Source organism: Papaver somniferum, unplaced genomic scaffold, assembly GCF_003573695.1.
Source record: "Papaver somniferum cultivar HN1 unplaced genomic scaffold, ASM357369v1 unplaced-scaffold_107, whole genome shotgun sequence".
Taxonomy (NCBI): Eukaryota; Viridiplantae; Streptophyta; class Magnoliopsida; order Ranunculales; family Papaveraceae; genus Papaver; species Papaver somniferum.
In genome coordinates this window covers 329,531-354,098 of record NW_020619603.1, presented here as the reverse complement: position 1 = coordinate 354,098, position 24,568 = coordinate 329,531, and the positions used below count along the sequence as shown (strand labels likewise).

The 24,568-nt window shown below is 36.2% G+C and overlaps 3 protein-coding genes across 3 annotated transcripts; all 3 read left to right on the top strand.

Annotated features, from left to right (window-relative positions):
- The first annotated feature begins 13,847 nt into the window (after positions 1-13,847).
- LOC113328298 (S-protein homolog 24-like) lies at positions 13,848-14,297 on the top strand. Its single transcript, XM_026575416.1, has one exon. It carries the CDS (start codon positions 13,848-13,850, stop codon positions 14,295-14,297), a length of 450 nt encoding a protein of 149 aa, XP_026431201.1.
- Positions 14,298-15,209: 912 nt separating this feature from the next.
- Positions 15,210-15,662, top strand: LOC113328297 (S-protein homolog 5-like). Its single transcript, XM_026575415.1, has one exon. It carries the CDS (start codon positions 15,210-15,212, stop codon positions 15,660-15,662), a length of 453 nt encoding a protein of 150 aa, XP_026431200.1.
- A 5,265-nt stretch (positions 15,663-20,927) lies between these two features.
- Positions 20,928-24,297, top strand: LOC113327782. The gene is made up of 4 exons (XM_026574910.1): positions 20,928-21,217; positions 21,430-22,282; positions 23,307-23,454; positions 23,838-24,297. Exons 2-4 carry the CDS (start codon positions 21,700-21,702, stop codon positions 23,899-23,901), a joined length of 795 nt encoding a protein of 264 aa, XP_026430695.1. The 5' UTR covers positions 20,928-21,217; positions 21,430-21,699; the 3' UTR covers positions 23,902-24,297.
- The last annotated feature ends 271 nt before the right edge of the window (positions 24,298-24,568 follow it).

The window sequence follows — 24,568 nt, the reverse complement described above, 5'->3', positions numbered from 1 at the left end:
GTTGACGCTGCTGAAAATAAGTCTGCCCTGGAGAGTCGTTCTTCGTGTTCTTGAAGCTTTTTAATGGCAGCAGCAGCAGCAGGTGAACATTGTTGTTTTTCCTTCTTCTTCGCTCCTCCTGGCTCTGGCTCGACCCCAAACTCTTGATAAACTTCTATAAGACTCGAACAACTCTTTTTATACCATCCAGGGCCACCAAATCTTCCCTTTATTCTCTCTCAAAGTCACGGCTTTTTCTTTTCCTTTTTTTTTTCTGTTTTGTTACGCGTTAACATAGAGTTCCAGTGTTTGAAAACTCTTTCCAGAGATAGCAGCATATAATCCTATCCGTTAATAGACTTTCCCAGATATCACGTAATCTCCTAAACCCACAAAAGAATCCCGAGTATTTTGCGTCTCTGTTTCGTGAACTTGAGATAAAATCTCTTTCTCTTAACTCAACCAAGCCAAGCACTTCTCCTACACGATCAAACCAAGCCCAAACCAACTTGGTCCGATGAAAATCCAAGAGGAAATCTCGTCCAAAATCATTCAGAGAAATTCATGCAGACGTGAACCAGTTTCCCGCCAAAATCGATTATTTGAACGTGAAGAAGGGTGTCCCCTTAACCAGACTGGGAGTCCCTTTAGCATATGCCTAGAAATGGGTTACCCCTTATCCAAAGCGAGAGTACGGATAGCAAATGTCCTCCGTGGTGCATTTAACAACTTTTCGAGCCAATTTCGCTCCAAAAGCTTATTTTTCCAAAAACACCTACAAATAAATAAAATACCATAATAAGTACAAAAATGGGTACTAACAATATATACAATTGGGCTATATTAGACACATAAATGCGTCTATCAGCCGACATCTTGTTTTATCGCATATTCAAGGACATGGGATATAACGATGCGGACTTAAGGCCGTCTACATACAACATCCATGGTTTCAATAAGGCAATAACAAAGCCAAAAGGGGAGGTAATTATAAATATGCCACTAGGAGAAATAGAAATGTAGGTAACATTGTGTGTAGTAAATGCGGAGTCACCATACAATATGTTCTTGGGAAGATCATGGTTGCATGGTATAAAAGGAAAGGCATCAACCTTACATCAATGCACACGTTTCCCGATGTTAAGCGGAATATGAGAAATTGCATGTGACACATAAAGAGAAAAATCCTGTAACCAGCTAGATGTTAAGAACTATGAAGGAATAGCAAAAAAGAGAAAAGATAGATGGAGAAAGGCGAAGCAATTAAAGAAAGAAGAAGAACTCAGGGTATACATGGTGCGAGCGAAAGAAGACTGAGGAATACCAAGCGAAATCCCAGATGAAGAAGGAGCACCAGCGAAAGAGATCAAAGAGCCATCCCCGCTAGGTGAACCAAAGGTGAACTTTATTACAGCTGAGCCAACTAAAGAGATTAACATAGGAACTGAAAAGGAGCCCAATATGATAAGGATAGGAGCTGGAATTGGGGCAGAAGAAGAAGAAAAAACAATTTAACTTCTGAAAGAATATAGCGATGTCTTCGCATGGGACATGGATGAAATGCCAGGTATAGATCTTGATGTTGCATGTCACAGGTTAGATGTCAGGAAGGATGTACGTCCATTCAAGCAGAAAATAAGGAAAATATAAACCACATATCACCTGCAAATATAAGCTGAGTTGCAAAAGATGCTAGACGCAGGAATAATCCGACCAGCAAAATATCCAGAGTGGATAGAAAACATGGTGGTGGTGCCAAAAAAGAACAATGGGATAAGAATCTGCATCGATTTCAGCGACTTGAACAAAGCATGTCCAAAATATAGTTTTCCTCTACCAGATATACCATAGCTGGTAGAAGTTGCATCAGGAAATGACAGAATATCACTAATGGACGGATATAAAGGCTACAATCAAATCCCATTGGCAGAAGAAGATCAGGAACACACGGCTTTTTTCGCACCAAGAGGATTATACTGCTACACCAGAATGCCTTTTGGTTTAAAAAATGCAGGTGCTACATATCAAAGGATGGCGGAAAAAATATTCGAAAAGTGGATCCACAAAACCTTAGAAGTGTACGTGGACGACATGCTAGTGAAGAGCAAGAAGGCTGAAGATCATGTTGACCATCTGAAAGAAATATTCGAGCAAATGCGGAAATTCAAAATGAAGATCAATCCAGCGAAACGCATTTTTGGAGTGGCGTCAGGAAAATTCCTAGGATATATCGTATCAAAGGAATGAATACAGGTAGATCCGGAGAAGGTGTAAGTATTTCGCAACATGCCAACACCAGCAAAATTAAAAGATGTGCAGAAGTTAAATGGATTATTAGCTTCATTGGGACGATTTATCTCGCGCTCATCAGAAAAATGCAAGAATTTTTTCAACATTCTAAAGAAGGGAGCCAAATTCGAATGCACGTCTGAATGTGAGAAGGCGCTACAAAGTATGAAATATTACTTAAGGAATGTGTCTATTTTGCAGAAAGCTGAACCAGGGGAGGAATTATTATTATACTTGGCTTCGACACCGCGTGCATTAACTGTCGTACTACTTCACTTAGATAGAGGAGTTGAAAAACCAATTTATTACATCAGCAAAGCCTACAATGCAGCAGAGAAACATTATGCGAATATCTAAAATCTCATCCTTGCACTGGTGTACGCAGCTCAAAAGCTACACACGTACTTTCATGCTCATAAGATCAGAGTTCTTACAAAAGTACCAATTGACTCTATGATGAAGAATTCGAAAAGATCTGGAAGAATAAAAAGATGGAATGCACAAGTATGAAGGAGATATTAGTCGATGGATTTGTAAATGGATAAGGAAATGGTAAAGGGATAGTGATTATCATACTATTAAGAGTGAGAATGGCATATTCATTCATGCTGGAATTCGCAACCACCAATAGCGAAACAAAGTATGAAGGAGTAATACATGCGTTGCAATTGGCAGTGGAAATGGAACTAGATGACGTTAGAATAACTAGTGACTCACAGTTGGTGATCTGCCAAATATTGGGAATATATAGCAGGAATGAACCATCATTACAGAAGTACAAGCTACTCGCAGAAGAGTTATCAGCAAAAATAAAGAATACAGAATGGAGACACATTTGCAGGAAATCCCACAACTAGCGCGAGCTTCATAATATCAAAGAGAGGTCTCGTATATTGATTTTCTGAATGCATGATCCGAGGTGGAGAATTGTTGGAAGCTAGATTACAGGACACGGTTTTGTGTGAGAGTCCAAATTTTGTGGAACTTCAAAACCGTGTGTAAGCTATGTCGGTGGCTTTTGTGTTTATCATAACACAAAATCGGTGAATAATTCCTAACTTGTAGGAATTCTTTTAGTCGGCCAATAATTCCTAGTTTGTAGGGAACTCAAGACCTAGCTAACTAGTATAAATACCCTATTAGATAGAGTTAAAAAATCACACCAACAATTCTTCTTTCTCTCTTAGGGTTTATATGTTTTCTCCTAAACGATAATATATCAATCTCTTATTTTTCCCGATGATTCAACCTCGTTAAATTCTCGTCTCTTTTCTTTACTAGTTTGTGTTCTTTCAATATTTAGAGTACCATTGAAGCGTTGCAAATCGCTTCCGCAGGGTTTTAGCGCAACACATTCTTGTTTGTTGTTATCCTCATAAACCCAACCTTAAGCACGCATATTCAATGATTTGATAAACCACTCCATAAAAGGTCCTGATTTCCTTTTAGTATGTTAAGTAACCTAAGTATGTAGAGGCTCTTTATCATTCAATGTTGGATGTGCATGGTAAAGCCTTTCCGATCTTTTTTAATTTTTTTTAATGTTTTCTTGCGAACCTTTAATTTTTCTGCAAGCATCACCCCAAGTCATCTTTGCAAAAGAAGAGTGAATATATAATTTCTGATATTCACTTTAACAACTTTCAAATTAATTCTTCAAGGGTGTGTCCTTCTTCTATTTATCTGTGTCTGTTAGAAGTTCCTTCAATTTTCCAAGTGCTTGATCTTTTTCTATACATGTGAAAAGCGGGGGTCTAACAACCTCACCCAATATTTCGATTAGCAATCTGTATGTACTAGCTCCAACATACTTTTACAAGACAGTTAGACTCAATCAATAGAAAAATATATCGAGGAGTTAATATCTCTCTCTTAATTTGATGTTACTCAAGGAAATAGAAATCTGCGAGTCTTTATCAAATACAAGGATAATAAACTTGGATCGTACCAAATACCAATATCCAAGGATCAATCAATTTCCTATTCTACAACCAAAGGCTGGATTTCACAATTTATCGATACAAACGCACAACCTGTGATATTTCAATTATATAACAAAATATAATGCGGAATAGAAATAACACAGACACCAGAAGTTTTGTTAACGAGGAAACCGTAAATGCAGAAAACCCCGGGACCTAGTCCAGATTGAACACCACACTCTATTAAGCCGCTACAGACACTAGCCTACTATAAACTAACTTCGGTTTGAACTGTAGTTGAACCCTAATCAATCTCACACTGATTCAAGGTACAGTTGCGCTCCTTACGTCTCAGATTCCAACAGGATACTACACACTTGATTCCCTTAGATAATCTCACCCACAACCAAGAGTTGCTACGACCGAAATTCGAAGACTTTAATAAACAAATCTGTATCATACAGAAAAGTCTACAAAGATAGATAAATTTGTCTCCCACAGATAAACCTAAAAGTTTTATTTTCTCTTTTGATAAAAATCAAGGTGAACAAGAAACAATTGATAAACCATACTTATATTCCCGAAGAACAGCCTAGTATTATCAATCACCTCACAATAATCTAAATCGTATGGTAGCGAAACTAGATATTGCGGAATCACAAACGATGAGACGAAGATGTTTGTGATTTCTTTTTATCTTTCCCTATCGGAGATATAATCTCAAGTCAATTATTCCAATTGAACTCGTACGATAGAAAATGGCAAGATCAGATCGCTCAACTACAAGAGAAGTAGTTTCGTCTGGCTTCACAATCCCAATGAAGTCTTCAAGTCGTTAATCGACATGGTCTCGAGAAGAAACCTACGATTAAAGGAGAATCGACTCTAGCAAACTAACTAGTATCACACATGAGGTGTGGGGATTAGTTTTGCACAGTTGCTAGACGTCTCCTTATGTAGTTTTCAAACCAGGGTTAGCAATCTAGGTTACCTTAGTAACAAAGCATTCAATAATCACCGTTAGATGAAAAACCTGATTTATCCAAGCTAATATATTTCAAATGTTAGATCGAAACTTAGCTTGTCACACAGAAATGAAATGTATTCATTTAGGTTTGAGTAACCGTACCTAAACGTGTACATTGGTTGGTTTCCAAATGGTTGATCAATGGTTATCCATATGAGTACTTTCATATCAACCGTATTCATCTTTCTCATAACTAGTTCAAATGACTCATAAGAACTAGTTCAAGAGTTGTTCAATTGCTTAGGTCTTTATATATAGACACAATTAAAACAAAATCGGTTTGACTCATTTGAATCAATTCATGAACAATATACCCACGCTTTGCAAAGCTTGCATTCCTTTATTGTTTTAAGTCCATGAACTACCGATTTGAGAAACAACCAGATTTTGAGTTGGTTTTAGTTTCCAAACTCAGCAGACTTTTTCGGGTGAAAAAGTTCCGCCAGTACGCGTACGGGTACACGTACCTAAGGTGACTTGTTTTTGAGTTCGTAAACTTCAAATCCAGCAGAATTTCACGGACGTGAACTTCCGTCAGTATGTGTATGGGTATGCATACCCAACTTATCTCCTTAACCAATATCGCATGCATACATATGCACGCACGCACTTGGTTTCTGGTACATGGATTTATACACAAATGTGCGAACAAACTAAATGCTTACATCCATAGGTGGTTAAACGTTCTCAACTCTACATTTCAATCATTGAAACATTCTTCTATAATGTTATAATAGTCGTTAGACATAAAGAATCGACTATCGTCATCAAAGTTATTTTCAAGATTGAAACGTCATCATGACTTTCGTCACGGGTAAAGATGAAGATGGTTAAAGCAAAGCTTACCAATACGTATTCCGAGAAAAATATAGGCGAGTAAACTCGGCTCGAAATAGAAAATATGTATGTATGAAAACTACCATACTTATACGACTGTTGTCTCAAGAGTAGGAGATAGAGTAGATATACTTTTGAGTGACAAGATGAGTTCAAGTCTCCACATACCTTTTAGTCGGATGAAGTTCCACCAGTTCCTTGAGTAGTTCTTCGTCTTTGCAAGATAATCGTCATGGAATCTGGATCTCAACTATTCCTAACTATCTTGGACCGAGACTTAGTGATAAGTATACTAGAAATCAAGACATATAGTTTTGATCACTAATATTGAGAATCATGCTTGATATAACAACGCATGCGAGTTCGACTGAGCAGTGCTCTAACAATCTCCCTCTTTGTCAATTTTAGTGACAAAACTATCAATACATATGGATTACAAAATAAATAAAACTTTGTAGCTTCTTGTCCACATGCTTGATCTCCTTAGCGCTTCAACGTTACTCGAAAACTTCGTCTTTTTCGAGTACTCCCATGATTCCAAAGGTTGTAAGTTCAGCATCATAGTTGTTGAAGTTCCGTAGCCATAACAATGAGAAAACAAAAGCTCTCGATCATTGTTATACAGTGTCATAGTATTATTACACAACATTAAAGTTCTCATATCACAACTTCGACAACAATACTATGGTGATATGTATCACTCCCCCTTAGTCAATACTTTGTCTTAACACGAAAACCCTCCCCCTTACATAATGATCTGAAAACCATATGTATTTGTAGTGTGAACTACATATTAATTCTCCCCCTTTTTGTTAATAAAATTGGCAAAGGTACTAAAACGGGATCCTAATGAAAATTTTCATGGAGACACTTCAAGACCAAATAAAAGTACATACCAACTTGTTTAGATGCAATCATAAAGCCGAAGCTAAATGCATTCATCACGGAGTTTATAAATATACAAGATAACTCCTCAAATATTCCACAGCTGCACTCCCCACAAAGATATGGAAATTAAGCGCAAGTTCAAAAGAACTCTCCCCCATTTGATGTCATTCCCTAGAGAACAACAAGAGCGACCTTACTTTTACAAGAAAAAAAGGATTTTATTGGACACCAAAAACCATAAAAAATGATTTTCTATATCCAAAAAACTCAATTCAACTAATCACAAGAGAACCCATGATTAATTTAATCGGAATACACAACAAAATAACCACAAACGAATCTATGATTAATCTAGTTGGAAATGCTCGACATAAGAGAACTTACGGAGATACAACTAAGTTCACCGTAAAACAATGATTAACTCAATCGTCTTATGCTCAACACAAGAAAAACTTACCGAGCATTGCAGTATACACATAAAATATGGATCAGGGAATGATCAATACTGCGGCATATACAATGATTCATTCTATTTCCCATCAGTATTTGCACAATGACGTACAATAGACATAATCTTTACGAACCTATCTTCCATCAATAATTGACATAATAGACTTAACTTTTGTTTGTCAAAAGTTCATTCCTTCTTTTATCAACACATGTATATCGACATATAAAGGAGATAACTTTCAACATCATATGGGACAATAATAGTTCTCGGACGGAAACACATATATCCCATAACATATTGCAATATATAAAACCATAAGGATTAATACTGCAAAAATCATCTTCCAAAACAATTTTTATAATTTAAATAAATAAACCTAAAAAGTAAAGATGAAAAAACTATGGACATAGCTATGTGTACTCACAATAATGTCTATTCCAAACTCTAATTATTCTTCCTAAAACATAAGAGAAAAATTCTCATAAGAAGACTTTCTAGACAATGATATCTTTGAGAAATCCTGCATCATTCCCGAACTCCTCGTCGTCAACAGCCATTGGAACATAAGGTTCGTTGAGGAAGGAGTCAATACCAACAAACCGTCTTGGCTGAAGATGTCGAACCAGGGCCTTCTGAATTTCCTTCCAAAGATCTTAGCACATAAGCCTTTATTTGTCGAATCTTCTTTCTTGTCTCTTTCAACTCATCAAGAACATCAGAGAATTTCTGAGAGTTAGAAGGAATTGCCCTTGGCTTCCTCATATTCCTTCTTTTTCTTTTCAAGGATGGAGACACAAGAGATTTTTCTTTTTCCTTGGTGATTGATGAATTAACAATCATATTGATATCTTTACCATCTAAAGACATGGTGCTTGGAGTTCCCATGGTATGGTTTTGTGAGAGGAATTCACAATTAAACTTCAATAAGCAGTCTTAAGATATAAAGAGTATCAGAGACGGAAAAAGGAATGTAGGGATTTTAAACCTTTAAACAGGTTTGTATACGCCCAATTCACAACCCTATAAAGAGCAGAATTATCGATAATAACCCTCTTCTTTTGGCAAATTGGTCCCTTCCAAAACCAACAGTGATATGAAGAAATTCCAAAGCCAAACAACTCAAAGCTAAAAATCAAAAGAAAAAGAAAATATTTTCTATTTTAATTTTAAAGCCTGAGGTGTGCAAGATATTTTGTCTTTTGAACATGCACATGAGACAAGATTAGGGATGGTCATGGGCGGGTATGTCAATCCCAGTCACTGCCCCGTTCGTAATAAAAACCATACCATCCCCATTACCCATATGAATTAGGGTGGGGCGGGTATGGGGAATACCCATATGGAGTGAGTTTTTCATGGATTACCCGTAACACTTAGTTAATACATAAATTTGTTTATAATCAAAACTTAAATATGATTCAAATAAAAATAATAACATTAGAATTATGCATTCTAAAATTTTAAATTTATAAATTCATTTTAAAGCGAACAAAAGAATCTTTAAATGACTTTATTAGTTTTCCTACTTTTTCTTTTCTCATTCTATCTTTCTCCACGTTAATCATTTAATTATTTGCATCATTTATTTCCGTTAAATATGTATGATCACAAAAAAGAATCGAAATTGATGAATATACAAAAATGATCAAGAATATAATAAATGAAAGAAATCTCGATTAAGTGGTAAAAGTATAAAAATTCGATAAAAATTCTTATATAAAAGTCTAATCCCTCATAACATGAAAGCTACGGGGTGGGTATGGGGCGGGGACCTTGAATCCCGTCCCCGCCCCATCCCATAACTTAAGTTTCGGGTATGACTCATACCCGACCCCATCCCCATTTGTGCGGGTAAAACCTTACCCAAACGGGGCGGGTACTCACGGGGATGGGTTTGGGTGGGGCAAATGGCCATCCCTAGACAAGATGCACGAAAACAACACAATCAGGTTGTGCTGTGGTGAACAACGATTTGTCCACCATGACTCTTTTGTACGGAATCAATGGAACTCTGCCTTTCCGTATGTTTAGACAATTTTTTCCTCTCTAATGGTCTATATCTTTCTTTGGAAACCAGTTTTTTCGAAAAGGACAAGATCTTACATACCTTAGCTGTTTTCTCCGCGAAAAGGACAAGATCTGCTCTTCGTTGAAGCTTGTTGACATATCTCATCTTGTGTTTGTACTTGAAACACTTTGAAAAATCATGTCCCTTGAGAGAACAATATGAGCATGACAACGCAAAGAATGGTTCAGGAGCCTTTGAAATCTAAGATGTTAGGCGCATAGTAGATCCTGAAACATTAAGTAAAGGGTTTCCAAAAGACGGGTCAGATTCTTCCATCTTGATTGGGCTCTCTTCTAAAAGATTATCAAGATTGATGTATGTATTGCTACAATTATCAAAATCAATATTTTCACATACAAGAGCAACACTTGATTTTTTGTCTTCATCAGAATCATAGTTGTCAGACATCTCATCAAGTTTCGCAGCAAAACCTTTGATCCCAGTATATTTTCTACGATTTGGGCACTCGTTTGAAAAATGACCAAATCCTTTACACTTAAAGCACTGAGGCATATCATCGTCATCAGTTTCATCTGTGTCCCTGTTTTTAGAAGGAATACGATTATGAGGTTTGAATGATGCTTTTGGCTTATCTCTAAGAACCGTTTACTTCTCTTCGACAAAAGATCTCTAAACTGTCTTGTGATCATCGAGAATGATTTGTCAAGATCTTAATCTGATGAATCTGTCTCAGAGTGATCATCGTCAGAGATATAAATATTTTTACTTTTATCAAGTAACTTTGTGTCTTTCAGTGCTTTGAACGCAACATCTTTAGATTTGGACGAGTATTCGTGATCAAAGATCTTAAGCTTCCCAACCAGTGTATTTCTGGAGAGATTATCAAGGTTATTTCCCTCAACGATGGCATGCTTCTTAGAATCGTATCTAGACGGCAGCGATCTGAGAATTTTCATCACAATGTCCTTTTCAGGAATCGTCTTACCCAATGCAAAAGATGCATTGAAAATTTCAGACACTTTACGGTTAAACTCATCAAATAAATCCTCATCTGCCATACGAAGGTTTTACCAATCGGAATTAAGGTTTTGAAACCTAGCTTCCTTTTCACTAGTATTTCCTTCGAATACGATTTCTAAGATATCCCACGCATCTTTAGACCTAGTGCAATTTGACACATGGTGCTGAAGATTTGGGGTAATGGCATATATGATGGCATTCAAACCGTCGGAGTTTTGCTTTGCAGCAAGTATCTCAGCAATATCGTATTCGCCAATATTTTTAGAAACATTAACTTTACCTACTGCAACAACGGGACCATCATATCCATTAACAACATATACCCATGATTGAAAATCACGCGCTTGAAGAAACGCTCGCATAACAATTTTTCACCATAAGTAATTAGAGCCATCTAAGACTGGTGGTACGTTAATAGAGATAGCACCTCTGTCCATAGAGTCATATTCCAACAGGATACTACACACTTGATTCCCTTAGATGATCTCACCCACAACCAAGAGTTGATACGACCGAAATTCGAAGACTTTAATAAACAAATCTGTATCATACAGAAAAGTCTACAAAGATAGATAAATTTGTCTCCCACAGATAAACCTAAAAGTTTTATTTTCTCTTTTGATAAAAATCAAGGTGAACAAGAAACAATTGATAAACCAGACTTATATTCCCGAAGAACAGTCTAGTATTATCAATCACCTCACAATAATCTAAGTCGTATGATAGCAAAACTAGATATTGCGGAATCACAAACGATGAGATGAAGATGTTTGTGATTTCTTTTTATCTTTCCCTATCGGAGATATAATCTCAAGTTAATTATTCCAATTGAACTCGTATGATAGAAAATGGCAAGATCATATCGCTCAATTACAAGAGAAGTAGTTTCGTCTGGCTTCACAATCCCAATGAAGTCTTCAAGTCGTTAATCGACATGGTCTCGAGAAGAAACCTACGATTAAAGGAGAATCGACTCTACCAAACTAACTAGTATCACACAGGAGGTGTGGGGATTAGTTTTGCACAGTTGCTAGACGTCTCCTTATATAGTTTTCAAATCAGGGTTTGCAATCTAGGTTACCTTAGTAACAAAGCATTCAATATCACCGTTAGATGAAAAACCTGATCTATCCAAGCTAATATCTTTAAACCGTTAGATCGAAACTTAGCTTGTTACACATAAATGAAATGTATTCATTTAGGTTTGAGTAACCGTACCTAAACGTGTACATTGGTTGGTTTACAAATGGTTGATCAATTTTTATCCATATGAGTGCTTTCATATCAACCGTATTCATCTTTCTCATAACTAGTTCAAATGACTCATAAGAACTAGTTCAAGAGTTGTTCAATTGCTTAGGTCTTTATACATAGACACAATTGAAGCAAAATCGGTTTGATTAATTTGAATCAATTCATGAACAATACACCCATGGTTTGCAAAGATTGCATTCCTTATATTTTATTGTTTTACGTCCATGAACTACCGATTTGAGAAATAACCATCTTGGGTACGCGTACGGGTATGCGTACCTAGGCTACCAGATTTTGAGTTGGTTTTAGTTTCCAAACTCAACATACTTTTTCGGGTGAAAAAGTTCCGCCAGTACGCGTACGGGTACACGTACCTAAGGTGACTGGTTTTTGAGTTCGTAAACTTCAAACCCAGCAGAATTTCACGGACGTGAACTTCAGCCAGTATGCGTACGTGTACGCATACCCAACCTGTCTCCTTAACCAATACGACATGCACACATATGCATGCACTTGGTTTATGACACATGGATTTGTACACAAATGTGCGAACACACTAAATGGTTACATCCATAGGTGGTTACACATTCTCAACTCTACATTTCAATCATTGAAACATTCTTCTATAATGTTATAATAGTCGTTAGACATAAAGAATCGACTATCGTCATCAAAGTTATTTTCAAGATTGAAACGTCATCATGACTTTCGTCACGGGTAAAGATGAAGATGGTTAAAGCAAAGCTTACCAATACGTATTCCGAGAAAAATATAGGCGAGTAAACTCGGCTCGAAATAGAAAATATGTATGTATGAAAACTACCATACTTATACGACTGTTGTCTCAAGAGTAGGAGATAGAGTAGATATACTTTTGAGTGACAAGATGAGTTCAAGTCTCCACATACCTTTTAGTCGGATGAAGTTCCACCGGTTCCTTGAGTAGTTTTTCTTCTTTGCAAGATAATCGCCATGGAGTCTGGATCTCAACTATTCCTAACTATCCTAGACCGAGACTTAGTCATAAGTATACTAGAAATCAAGACATATAGTTTTGATCACTAGTATTTACAAACATACTTGATATAGCAACGCATGCGAGTTCGACCGAGCAGTGCTCTAACAATATATTCATCACTACTTACTTTATTTTTGCTGGATTTTCAAATGCCCCTCCATAAGTGTATTGAACGTAATTTTCCTTTCTAGAGGTTTTGGTTTCTTCTTTGTTTTTCCTTTTTTGATTTTGTATTTCTGAAATGGTTCCTTCCGTAGAGATTTGGCTAGAAAAAAAAAATTGAACGCAATAATCGAAATCCAACGAAACCTTACGAATGATAGACATAAATTTCCACGTGAATGTTGGTCTGTTTGTCTGGATTTGACTGCTAGCCGATTTTTTCTATCAAAACCATTCTGTTTGGGAAATTGCACATCTGGAAAGTGGGAACCGCATATGTTCAGCATTTGTGTTTGTATAGTGATCCCAAAAGATGGGATGTCCTGAAAGGTTGTGTGCACAACGAAAGCAATTAAAATTGATGGATTTTGACAGGTAGATCAATAAATATCTATTGGTGACATGTAAATAAATGATGACATGGTTTCACCACAAATTAAAATGATTATGATAACGTCATGTGAATTTCTAAGGGTCTCTTATTATAAAGAAAGATGAGGTAAGGATGTTATACTATTGCGTTTTTTAGAACTAAATAAGATTAAAATGAAAGAAAAAATGAATACAACATGAGATAACTATTATCTTGGAGAACCAATCAAACTGGCCCGCAAACCGATTTTTTAAAAAAAAGATACACTCTGTCTCCGCCACTGCCTAACTAAGGCAGAAGCCATGATTTTCGAGTCATTATATATATGCCATGTATGAAGCCGCGAGTAACCAGGGCTGAACTTGGTATATCCTTATCAGTCCCAAATGCAATAATGGTGCATGCAATTTGTTAGAAAACGCATTTGTTAATAACTTTCCTTATCTGTTGTATTTAATGCAAATTGACATATTCTACACTCCATTTAAGTCTGAAACCTTACCAAGATTGTATATCCATCTTTATATATACAGTAACAGACCACCACATTGTCGCACACACAACACACTTTTTTTTAGGGGCAACTGACTCAACAACAATGGGCATTAGCCATTTCAGAAATATCATCGTTTACTTCTACTTATTTTCGATATTAGTTTCTAAGGGTTCATCACTATTCGATCCAACCACTGTTCTGGTACAAAATGATATTGAAGGTGATCAAGTTGTCTTGAAGATTCATTGCAAATCTTTAGACGACGATTTGGGTGAACATGCGCTCAATTTTGGCAACGGATGGGACTGGCAGTTTCGTGTGGGATTCGGTACGACGTATTTTTGGTGCGATTATCGGTGGTACGATAATAGAGATCAACGTTGGTATCAAGGTAGCCATGAAGTTTACAAGGCAACTCTAAGTGGATTTAAAGCTAAGTACTACGTATTTTGCCACTCTAAATGCGTTTGGTCTGCTCGTCGAGATGGACTTTATTTATATCGTCGTGATAAAGGAGGGCTGTGGGAGAAAAGATATACCTGGGATCCATAAAATTGTTGTTTTCTTTTCTTTACTGAAACGATGGAAGAGTAAAAAGAATTTTCTTTATCCTAAATGTGAAAAGTGTATTACGGGCATATTTAAGCCGCCCTTCAATTCGTAGTGTCCCTACTTTGTTATTAAATAATTCCTAAATTGCATTTGTGAATGTTGGTTAAATGAAAGCTGCACTATTGCTAATAGAATTACACATTTTAGTTGAAGGAACGTACTAATCCGATGATAAATAATGTTTTGTCTTATATGGAATTTGACATACTACTAATACCACAATTAGCATCCACCGAAAACTGGGTCGAATCTCAAATATGTGGTCAAAGAAGATGTGTCACTCATAAGAGGAGAAATTTTTTGATGGGGGCGAGATCCGAAGGGGGCATGGGGGACAAACGATATGTTGACACATGTCTTTGATTCCCATGATTTCTGTTTTCAATAATATAAAAAAAATGTATTTTTGGACCGAAAACTTGTTTTCTTAATTGTTATTGGTATTATTGGAAACAGAATTCATGGGAATCAAAGACATGTGTCAACATATCATTTGTCCCCCATGCCCCCTCGAATTTCGCCCCCATCAAAAATTTTCTCTCATAAAAGACTGATGGCGCAGTATTTGGGTGCATGTCCAGTCACTTGTTAATGTTTTGCACGGTATATTACATTCTAAAAACTGATGAGAGCGTTAGAGTGTGGTAATATATTTCCTAATAAAGTTTTCCTAAATTGTTCCATTTGTTAGCTGTGTAAATATATTAGTATGATTTTACTTGAAAATATCCTTACCAAAATCCACAAATACGCAACTCAAAATTAGTGCATGTAAATGGAAAAAATTGGTGTTATATATCTCTACAACACCCAATACACCATGTTTGGGTTTAGGGATTGAGATCGAAGACAATGGGTATTAGCAGCCATGTCAAGATTATTGTCTACTTCCTCTTGTTTTCAGTATTAGTTTCAAAGGGTTCATCATTATTAGGTTTTCCAACCACTGTGCATATACGGAATGATATTGAAGGCTACAGTGTTTACTTGAATTATCACTGCCAATCCGGGGATGACGATCTAGGTCAACGTGGGCTCAATTTCGGTGAAGAGTGGCACTGGAAATTTCATGTTAACCTTGGTTCAACATACTTTTGGTGTGATTATAGATGGTACGATAACTGGAATTATCGTTGGTACGAAGGCAGCCATGAAGTTTACGATGCGAAAGTAGGTAGTGCACTAACACCACACTACTTTAATCTCTGCCATACTGATTGTGTTTGGTCTGCTCGCCGTGACGGAATGTATCTGCTTCGACATCCCGAAGGAACATGGGAAAAAAGGTATTCTTGGCCAGTTTGATCTAAAGGTCTTAGAATGGAGTATTCGTTTCGTTGTTACTGAGCATATGGTAGAAGGTTTTTACTTTTTAGACCCCCACTCACGTATAGTATAATTGTTGCATGTCCTTGTCCCTCTCAATATGTATTATTTCACAGAAAAGTTAGCCATCATTTTAGTAAAGCTGGTGAAGTCTAATAATGCTTGATTCAAAACCACTGGTCGATCAATAAAATGAATGCAAAAGAAACACCAGTGGTTACATAATCTAAGCGTATAGGTTTCATCGGTTTGTCACAATTGGATCTTCAAAACCCTTTTCTTCTTCATTTGGTAGATAGGTCTACCATTATCTGTTTAATAATGCCATTAGTTAGCTTCCTTTTGAAATGACTTTTGTTTTTTCACCAGTCGCCACTATCTAGTAGTTTTATGTGCTCTTGCTTTTCTTTGATACATTTTATTAGTGGTAGTGCTAAAAGATAACGCAAACTGGGTGCAATCTATATTTACTGCAATCTAACTAGTAACTGTGGTAAAAAAAAGTGGTAAAAAGGTATATATATTAATATTGTATCACAAAGTACGTTAGAGTTTCTTTTTCTTTTCTTATGTCCCTAAAAAAGTTAAGTGACATATGTTTGCTCAAACACTAGCTCCACCTGGCTATCATACAAGCCATTACATACATAGTCAAATAATACCCCTAGAAAATACTAATGGTATCCCTTTTCTTAATTTTGTTAGTTATAATTTGATTAACATGAAAATCAAGAAATTGTTTCAAAATTTTGATGCTGATACCCCTTCAAAAATTTGTTGTATAACCATATATAGCCGTAAAAAATATATCCCTATATACACGAGTGAAAAAATAATCTTTCTTCCAAATATTGAACATAATTTTAATTGTCAAATTAATGGTGAGATTATATAATAAGAATACTAGTTTTACATACTCTTTCTTTCAAATGTAGAACATAATTTTAATAGTAAGATTATATAATAAGGCTACATCGATGTTGGGAGAACATCGAACAAATACAACCTGGGCATCCTCATCGTGGCATTAGCTTCCCTACAATTGAAACATCTCTGGTTATCAGTTAAAACATATTTTTGAGCAAGATTACCTCAACTACAATCAATTTCTTGAAGGCATTTTAACAAACAGGGAAGGTGCATGGTACAAAACGGGAAATGTTTCAAATTAGGTAGCTAAACTATAACATATATCAACATAAATTCATGTCAATCTCAAGTGTTATGGACTTTCCCTTAATCCATCGTCAGTTCGTCACTAATACAGAAATAAGAAATTAATCAGATGAAATATAAAATTCCCAAACAAAAGAATTTAATAACGGAAATTAGTTGTATTTTATGATCTAACATTAGCTTTATTCATTCCACTACTTTGTGTAAAGGAAGTGAACGAATCCCAAAAGAAAGATTAAGGTTTGAGGTTTTTACAAATGGAGGGAGGAATAAAAAGAATTCTATATTTTTATCAAACAGTGAAGAGATAAAGTGGGTTTGTGTTTCTCCTCTGATTTGTTGTTCGGGGGTATAAAATTTTTATGAACCTGATAGGATAAGTAGATAAATATGGGGTATGTAGATAAAGGGATATCGACAGTATTTCTTAGGGTATATAGAAGAACTCCCCGAAAAAAAAAGGCTCATCAGCCGGATCATTTTTGGAACAGTATTTGAATGTAGTGCTGGACCTGCTGGTGTCAAGCTTTTGATCAGTGTGAGTACTGTTTGGGGTTAAAAGCTTACACAACCCTACTCCATTTACTGTGTGTCAAGTAATAATGCATGTCTTTTAATTTGTTGGTCAAGAGAATTTGCTGATAAGTTAAATACGGATGCAAAGGATCAACTATCTGAGTTCGATTCTGATAAGGCGGCTCCCTTGCTATGTCTCGCTGATTATATTGCCAATAGGCAGAATTGACCTGCTGTAAGGAATGAATTTTTTGTTTTTTGACTTCTCTTTTCAAGGTAGTAGGAAGTAATTCTACCAAATCTCATTTGGTGGAACTAAAAATAACAAATGTCTCGAGGAAATGAAATTCTATAAATATATCCCTGTTAAATTTACTCAAAATAGTCGTCAAATAGTACATGAGACATGGAATTCTAGGAATTTTCACTTATTAACCAACATATAAAGCGTCAAAACCCTTAAAATCCCACGTTGAATGGTGAGAATACCCATTGTGAGAAAAGAGCTTTGGACCTTGGTAAACCTAGAGAGGACATTTGGCGGAGTTCTCTCGATCAAAATACTAAAAATTAAATAACATTTGGTTTATACTGGTATTTAACCGGCCGTTAGCAACACCATGAAAGAAAAGGTGGGTACACAGAACTTCAATTAAAATTTAAAGCTTAAAAATTTCTTACACTTGGTTTACACCAAATACTTAATTGGAAGTTAATAACGGAAGTTAGGTAGACAATACATCCATCAAACTTAACTCTTCCAAGACCTAACTCTTTTCTTACGATGACGGGTCCATAAACAATAGTTTTCTTCTTTCTCCTTTCCGAGTTCACATAGAGGTTTAATGAAGGCGTTCATCAAATCAATCCTTAAGGAAAGGAGTTACAATAGCTATTCTTTTTTTATTCATAATCAAAAGAGGTGGTCTTGTTCTACTAAAGCTACATGAGTTATTCTTCTTTGAGTCGTTGCAACTGAAAAAGCGGGGTCTAACAACCACACCCAATAATTCGTTAGGCAATTTGTATGGACTAACTCTAGTATAATTCCAAGAGAATCAACTAGACAGTCAGACTCAATCAACGGAAAAATATATCCAAGAGTTATATCTCTGTTTGTCAATGTAATATGCAAATCAAACAGATTGAAATTCGTGAGCATGATTATTACGTGAAACAACTTGAACGGTACCAAAGACCAATGTTCAAGTGTCAATCAATTTCAATCAACAACCAAAGGTTGGATTTACCAATTGATTGAAGTACACACATCCTGTGATATTTCAATTACATAAATAAAGCAGACACCAGAAGTTTTGTCAACGAGGAAACCGCAAATGCATAAAAACCCCAAAACCTAGTCCAGATTTGAACACCACACTGTATTAAGCCGATACATACTCTAACCTAGTACAAGTTAACTTCGGACTGAAATGTAGTTGATCCCTAACCAATCTCACATTGATTAAGGTACAATCGCGTTTCTTACGTCTCTGAATCCTAATAAAACTCTACGCACTTGATTCCCTTAGCTGATCTCACCTACAACTAAGAGTTGCTACGACCCAAAGTCGGAGACTTTATAAACAAATTTGTCTTCCACAGAAAAGTCTATTCTTATAGATAAATCTGTCTCCCACAGAAACACCTTTGAAGTTTGTTCCTTCTTTTGATAAATCAAGGTTAACATGAATCAATTGATAATCCGGTCTTATATTCCCGAAGAACAATCTAGAAATATCAATCACGTCATATTAGCTTAATTATATGGTAGTAGAACAATTTATTGCGGAATCACAAAGAATGAGACGAAGAGATTTGTGATTACTTTTTATATCTTACCTATCGGAAATAAATCTCGAGCAAATCTTAGAGAAGATAGTACTCAATACGATAGTATAAGTAAGATCGGAACACGCAACTATAAAGAAAATAGTTTGATCTGGCTTATAGGTGGTAACGGAGATCAATATGTATCAGGAACCAAATCAAAAATGCATCGAGACAGGGCTAGGCGAAACCGAACCACACCGAATCTAAAATATTGTTAGAAGAAAAAATGCCGGGTTCAAATTTAGTTTACAATACTTGTAATCCCACAAAATTATAAATCTCATAGAATTGTGAATTCTGTAAACAGACACCCTATATATATATGTAGCTTAAAATGGTCCTTATTGCGTTGAAAAGAAAGAAAAAAAAAAGTAGCAACAAAGAAAGAGAAAATAGCAACACATTGTAAGTTTGTTGGATATTGGATAAAAGCGAATAGCAAATTTGACCGGCCATGTATTGGTTGACGTAAATTGGCAAAATTCAAAGGACCCCAAACCTTCCTGATATCATACTACACCCAAAAGTCCCCTCCTTAAAAAAAAAAAACGTTGACCACATATTAGTGCACAACCACTAAGACAAATTTTATCAACTTCTACATTTTTTTTCTTCTTTTTTTTAATTGGGCTTTTCATCTGCAAAAAAAAGAAAGAACGCCCCCACCTCACCGCTACTAGACGTGCTAGCAACAGTAGATCTTTTGGGGTTTTACCAACCGAAAAACCGGCTTCCATCGTCCATCCCCACTTTGTTTTGACTGAGTCTTCGCCTTATGCGAAGAGCAACGGATTATTACGTGCTTACACGTGGTCTTTTTAATAATTAGCTTCCAAGGGAAATCATCATCCACGTGTCGCTGTATAAAATGGCTTGATCTGACATGTTGGTGGGCCCAGCCGTAATCAACACTGCACGTGTGTTTTTGGACCCACTCTCCAAATTTAAGAACAAAGATAGGTTTTAGTTAGGTTCATTAGATTAGACATATCATAGAGCCAGATAACACGGATTAGTTTTTCATGCATCACCTCTTTTAAAACGTGAGTGAACGAAACCTCATTATTTTGAAACAATGGGGACAAGAAACACTGGTTTTGATGATATCCAGCTTTTGCTATCCTGTATTTCTTATCATCTGCCAAGTGACAGGATCGGTATGGAAATAACTTATGTCTACAGGTGTATTATTAGCTCAATCATGAAAATAAATGTACCCATATAAAAAAACTGAAATTTTGATTGAAATTTATGACAAAATCGATTAAAAAGATCAAAATCAACAATTTCTGGATGAAAAAAAGATAGGTAAAATATGATATTGTTTAAATGGACGAGAATGTAAAAATAGTCAATAATTTCTGGTGCTGTTTTTCTTGGACTCATCGTCCAAAAGCACCTTTAATTTTACCACGTTTTTTCTTTCTTCCTTCACTTAGTTTAATAAAATTACAGATCGGTAACAACCAAATAGCTTTGTTAGGAAAAAGTTAAACATCCTCACATGGGGTTATATTAGTAAAACCTACCCGTTAAGATTTTAAACCTATCCGTTAAGCATGAGTGAACAAATCAGTGGACATTATAGTATTCAAGTCAAGTGCAGTAAAAGAGAGTGAGCTGGAACCGGGAAGAAATCAAGAACCTGACCCCACCACCATTTCCAAACCAAAAATAACGCCACCGACGGGTTTACTCCGAATATTCGTATTTTTTTTAATTAATTTTTCACCCAAACACAATTCTCTGTCTCTGCCGTCTCCGGTCCCACCAAACTCCTTCTTCTTATTTCTGGAGAAGAAGAAGAAGAAGAAGAGAGTGGTGCCGTGGTATCTCTCTCTGTTCAGGGTTCATCTTCTTCTTCTTGGAATCTCTCAGTATTAAAAGCCCATCAAAACCCTCGCTCTCATCTCCTTAATCTGCTCCTTCCTAAAATTCAAAAAACCATCTCATTTCAATTCAAATTTCAGCAGTCATTTGCCTTATTTGGATCTACACTTTCCTTTCAGGTACATTTTACTTCTCCATCAGATCATTTATCATATTAATTTTGATTTCCTTTTGATTATCGGAATTTGTTTCGATCTGGATACATTTGTTGTTTTTTGATGTTAAAAACCTCATGATTTAGTTTTGAATCGGTCTGTGTGAGAGTGAATTAGTGAATTGAATCAATGGGATGTGTTTTTTTTTTCTTATTTTTGTTTTGGTTGCTTTACAGGTTGGTTGTGTGATTGAATAGAAGAAGAATATTAAACCACCGACAAATTTGAGATCATCCAATATTTATTGCAAAAGGAGAGAAGAAGAATCATTTCTTTTATGAATAAATCTCATAAGTGTTGTTACAATAATGTGATTAGAATTTGAGGGGAAGAAGAAGATTTGGAATTATGGGTTGATTTTCAATTTTTTGATTTTGGTTTCAAATTTTTCTTTTTTTGGTCTTTGGATTAAAATTTATTTCGAGTGTTTGAAGACGAATTTTGTAATGGATCTAAAAGAACAAAATGATGTGTTGATTGATCTTGAAAGTGGTGGTAGTGAAGAAGAAGCAGTAGTAATATTGGGTAATAATAAAGAACAAGAGCAACAGCAAGAACCCATTGCATCGAAAGCAAGGAATTTCCTAGATAAGGTGTGGAATGGTATTCTAACTTCTTCAATTGATGTTATCACTGGTGGTGGTGGTGGTGGTGAAGATGGGGGGAAGAATAATGTAGCAAATGGTGATTTGGAGAATGGTGGAGAGGTAGTAGAAAAGAGGAGTGTATTACAAGGAGGAGGAGGAGATACATTGAGTCCATTACTGGTGGTAAAGAAAAAAGAGTCGAAGAAATCAAAGAACAAAGTATCTGCTCCAAAACCACCCAGACCACCTAGAGGACCGTCACTGGATGCTGCTGATCAGAAATTGATTAGAGAAATCTCTGAGCTAGCCATGTTGAAGCGGGCAAGAATTGAACGTATGAGAGCACATAAGAAGATGAAAGCATCAAAAGCTGCATCCTCTAATAGTAATATGTATGCCATGATCATCACTGTTATGTTCTGCCTCGTCATAATTGTCCAAGGTAACAACATTTCACCTTTTCACCGCTTCTTAATTAGTAGATACACATGATTTAGGCTTTACATTTGCTGTTATGCATATAATAGACATGCTCATGTGAAAATCAGGACTGCGTGTTGACCAATTTATGTGATTCTAAATTCACTAGAATGAGTGTCTCTCGGTGCATAGCATTCTTATCCATGGTTTTTCTTATTGTTCTTCGGAGCCACATTTTGTGATAGATTTCCTTGTGTTTCAGTTTGACATGATAAACGAAGAACATAGGTGCGATGTGATAAATCCGTACTTTTAATTAGTAGGAGGCGTATCAAATTGTTGGAATCTGGAAGAAGACCGTTAATACCCAGATCACGTGACATGCTTTTATAGATTCATGTATAGGGAGGTTTATGACGAGACCCATACTTGAGTATTAATCAAGTCGGTATGATTTCGTTGTGGTCGAACTTCTACGGGTGACAGTTAGGTGTCGGAGCAGGAAGAAAGTGTCTGTTCTCTTAGATTGCATAGTATGTGTACAAGAGCATTTTTGTAGTTTTAGTTGTGGGTTATCATGTACCAACCTGAAAGAGGAATTCATGTTTAAAATGGATCGCTGATGGTTATTTCAAATCTAGTTGTTCAGAATATATTGTTTGTAAATCATGAAAAAAAGTGTTTGTAAATGTGTTTATACATTGTTGATATCTTCGGGTATCATTGCATCTGTATGAAATGTTTGTCTTCTGGTACCAGCCTAAATATTAATAAAGCAATTCATTATGTCAAAGCAGTGTTTCCCAATTGAATGATTTCGTAGTGTTGAACCTTGTTTATATTTCAAGAACTGATTAGGCACTGAAACTTTCTTCTTTTTCATAGAGACCAAAATGTTAGAATAATGCCCATATTACCCTGGAAGCTTAGTAGGCAGTAAAAAGAGTGGTAAGAATCTCAATTTTGGCAATGATGTTTTGGAAGTTTCATTGTAAGCTGGAGAAGAATGTGTAAATTCTCATGATCCCGATGTTTACAATATGCAGGATTGTCAGCCAGAGGCAGTTCACAGTTAAGCTTCCAAGGCTCTCCTCAGTCAGCGGTAACAATGAGTGGAGGAAAATTAATTTCGGTTCAGTATTTCAAGAACAAATCTGCACCAGGGACAGATGGGCCTGGCTCTGCATCTCCGAGGTGGGCTACATCTAACACGACAACTACTTTCAGTCTTGAATTTATTTATTTTTGAAATGGAAAGGTTAAACATATCGAAAAGAAATTTTTTAGAAGTTCATACAAATAGGTTGATGCCTCGCTACAGACTTCCAACTCACGAAAACTTGATTAGTTGGAGTTTTCAAAGAAGAACTCTAAATCAGTAAAGTAGCTTTAACTTTTTTTACGATCTCAGCTGCACCTCCAAGTCACCCGCCAAACATACTTTTGTTTCACTCCTTCCATAAAACCCAGCAGATAGCATGCTCGAATTCACTAGCTTCTGTTTTCCTTATTCATTAGATTTCAACAATAGGAAGATAATTTACTTGTGCTGATGTGCCATCCTTTTTTCATTGCAGCCTGGTAGAACAGGTGTCTGGACCAGGTGCTGATGAGGAAGGTAAAACTAGAGTTGCAGGATGATAAATGAATGTCATCATGGAACTCTGACACGAACCACACAGTCATCATCCCACAGAGAGATATACATAGAGTGAGAGGGAAAGAGACAGAGATCCTGTAACAGCTCGTTTTAGAGATCTCCATTAGTGTATATATGGAAATACCGTGAGACGGGCTCATTATAATAATGCCCCCATCCGAGGTTTAACATCTGAGACGGCAGCTTTCAAACTGAGAAAATAAAATAAATTTGGGGGGTTAACAGTATTTTTGATGATTTCACAGTCTCTGTCTGTGGTTGCTATATTGGTACTCATGTATGTAGGGCAATCTTGGGGCCAGATGATGTCCCCTGGAATATTATTGCCAACTGCCTCATCAATCCATTCCCCACCTTCTTGGTGATGTTGATGACAACACCACCATTCGTGTTCCAACACATTTTGTTGTCGTCACTGTCGGTGGCGGTTGTTAGACTTTCTCTGTTTTTCAGCTCACTTTCCGAATTTCTATCATTGAGTTACAGAAAGAAAGATTTCAGAAATCTACACAAGTTATTGTTGGGATTTGATTTTCCATCCAAAAACAAGTTGTCGGACAAAGTGTGATCTAAAAAGTAACCAGCACTTTCTAAAGCTCACTTTGTACCAATTGAACCTTTAGATGTGGAATGCATCTCATATTAATC